Source organism: Protomyctophum parallelum (assembly GCF_964188405.1).
Source record: "Protomyctophum parallelum genome assembly, chromosome: 20".
Lineage (NCBI taxonomy): Eukaryota > Metazoa > Chordata > Actinopteri > Myctophiformes > Myctophidae > Protomyctophum > Protomyctophum parallelum.
Window position 1 is genome coordinate 12,636,142 of NC_139718.1, and position 2,204 is coordinate 12,638,345.

The 2,204-nt window shown below is 48.8% G+C and overlaps 1 protein-coding gene across 1 annotated transcript; it reads left to right on the plus strand.

Annotated features, from left to right (window-relative positions):
- Positions 1-333: 333 nt before the first annotated feature.
- Positions 334-1,816, plus strand: otx2b (orthodenticle homeobox 2b; the record flags this gene model as incomplete). The annotated part of the gene is made up of 3 exons (XM_083791193.1): positions 334-430; positions 706-857; positions 1,187-1,816. The coding sequence occupies 3 exons, from the start codon at positions 334-336 to the stop codon at positions 1,814-1,816; spliced, it is 879 nt and encodes a 292-aa protein (XP_083647319.1).
- Positions 1,817-2,204: the final 388 nt, after the last annotated feature.

The following is a 2,204-nucleotide window of genomic DNA, read 5'->3' on the forward strand; positions in this document are numbered from 1 at the left end:
TAGTGTTATACTTTTTGCCCCAGGGTGTGTGTGCGTGTGTGTGTGTGTGTGTGTGTGTGTGTGTGTGTGTGTGTGTGTGTGTGTGTGTGTGTGTGTGTGTGGGGGGGGGGGGGGGGGGGGGGGGGGGTTAAGAGTGTGACGCTTGGAGAAGGTTTATTCCACGCCGCACTGGCACTAAAATCGCGTTGATCGATCTCTCTTCTGTTTCCCCCTGCAGGTATTGGACATAACGTGGACAGCACGTCGAATAATACGACACACACCAAGTACATCTCGGAAGCCTCGTCCATTTTCAAAATTTTCTCCAACTTCGCCCCCCAGACGAACATTAGCATGATGTCATATCTCAAGCAACCACCTTACACAGTCAATGGACTGAGCTTAACCACGTCCGGCATGGACCTGCTGCATCCATCCGTGGGCTACCCATGTGAGTTACAAACTCTATTTTTTGAATGTGGAATAAAAATAATATAATATATATATATATATATATATATATATATATATATATATATATATATATAAAATATGGTGTTATACGGTATACGGCCTCACAGGACCCATGCGTAATTACACGCACATCATCAGAAACCATCGTTTTCAGTGTGTTTTTTTTCCCTCCACTTGCAGAGATTTAATGGGATTTTTGTTTTTCCATTTAAAATGACTAATCCTTTCTTCTCGCGTTTCCTGGCTTTGCAGCAACACCACGCAAGCAAAGACGAGAAAGGACTACTTTTACGCGCGCCCAGCTCGACATACTGGAGGCGCTGTTCGGCAAAACTCGTTATCCAGACATCTTCATGCGCGAGGAGGTGGCCCTCAAAATTAACCTGCCAGAATCTCGTGTTCAGGTGAGCTCAAATCAAGCGGTTTATAGTAAGCTACCACATTTTTCGAAATGCTATGCAGTCCATTGAAAACGCAACACACACACACACACACACACACACACACACACACACACACACACACACACACACACACACACACACACACACACACACACACACACACACACACACACACACACACACACACACACACACACACACACACACACACACACACACACACACACACACACACACACACACACACACACACACACACACACACACAATAAAAACAAGAAGGAGTAAATACATTCTGGAGAGAATAAAAAATAATCTAAATGTTCCAGGTCTGGTTTAAGAACCGGAGGGCAAAGTGTCGCCAGCAGCAACAGCAGCAGCAGAACGGGGGTCAGAACAAGGCTCGGCCGGCCAAAAAGAAAAGTTCACCCACCAGAGAAGTCAGCTCGGAGAGTGGGGCCAGTGGCCAGTTCACACCGCCCACCAGCACCACGACAGCCCCAGCCATTTCAACCAGCACCGCCGCGCCGGTGTCCATCTGGAGCCCGGCGTCCATCTCTCCGCTGTCCGACCCGCTGTCTACCTCCTCATCCTGCATGCAGAGGTCCTACCCGATGACCTACTCACAAGCGTCGGGATACAGCCAAGGCTATGCCGGCTCGACGTCCTACTTCGGTGGCATGGACTGCGGGTCTTACCTTACACCCATGCACCATCAGTTGCCGGGCCCCGGGTCGACTCTCAGTCCCATGGGCACAAACCCTGGAGTCGCAAGCCACCTGAACCAGTCCCCGGCCCCCCTCCCCACGCAGGGCTACGGGACGTCGGGACTGGGCTTCAACTCAACAGCGGACTGCTTGGATTATAAGGACCAAGCGGCCTCGTGGAAGCTGAATTTCAACGCTGATTGCTTGGATTATAAAGATCAAACTTCCTCGTGGAAATTCCAAGTCCTGTGAAGAGAGTAGTCATCCGTCAAGAACACAAAACAAAACAATGACCATAAATCAAACATAGCCCTGCCATCCTTCAATAGAAATGTATGCATAAAAAGATTGATTCATGCGAGTCGTCGGCGAGACAAGGCGCTCGGGGTGGGGGGCTTGGGGTTTTGGCATGATGGTGTTTGATCCCCTAGAGGAGAAGTTGTATTTATTTTAACACTGGCATTGAGATTTTCAGTTCATTCACAGGTTGTAGCCCCCAATAGTATGTCTATCAGTGTGCGCGTCTATGCGTAAACACCTGTTGGTTAGGACAGCACAGAGTCGCCTCTTGATAAAAGTACAGCAACGGAACAAGTGCTTATCTGATAACAGAACTAAAGGAGCCAATGTTTTGGCGAAG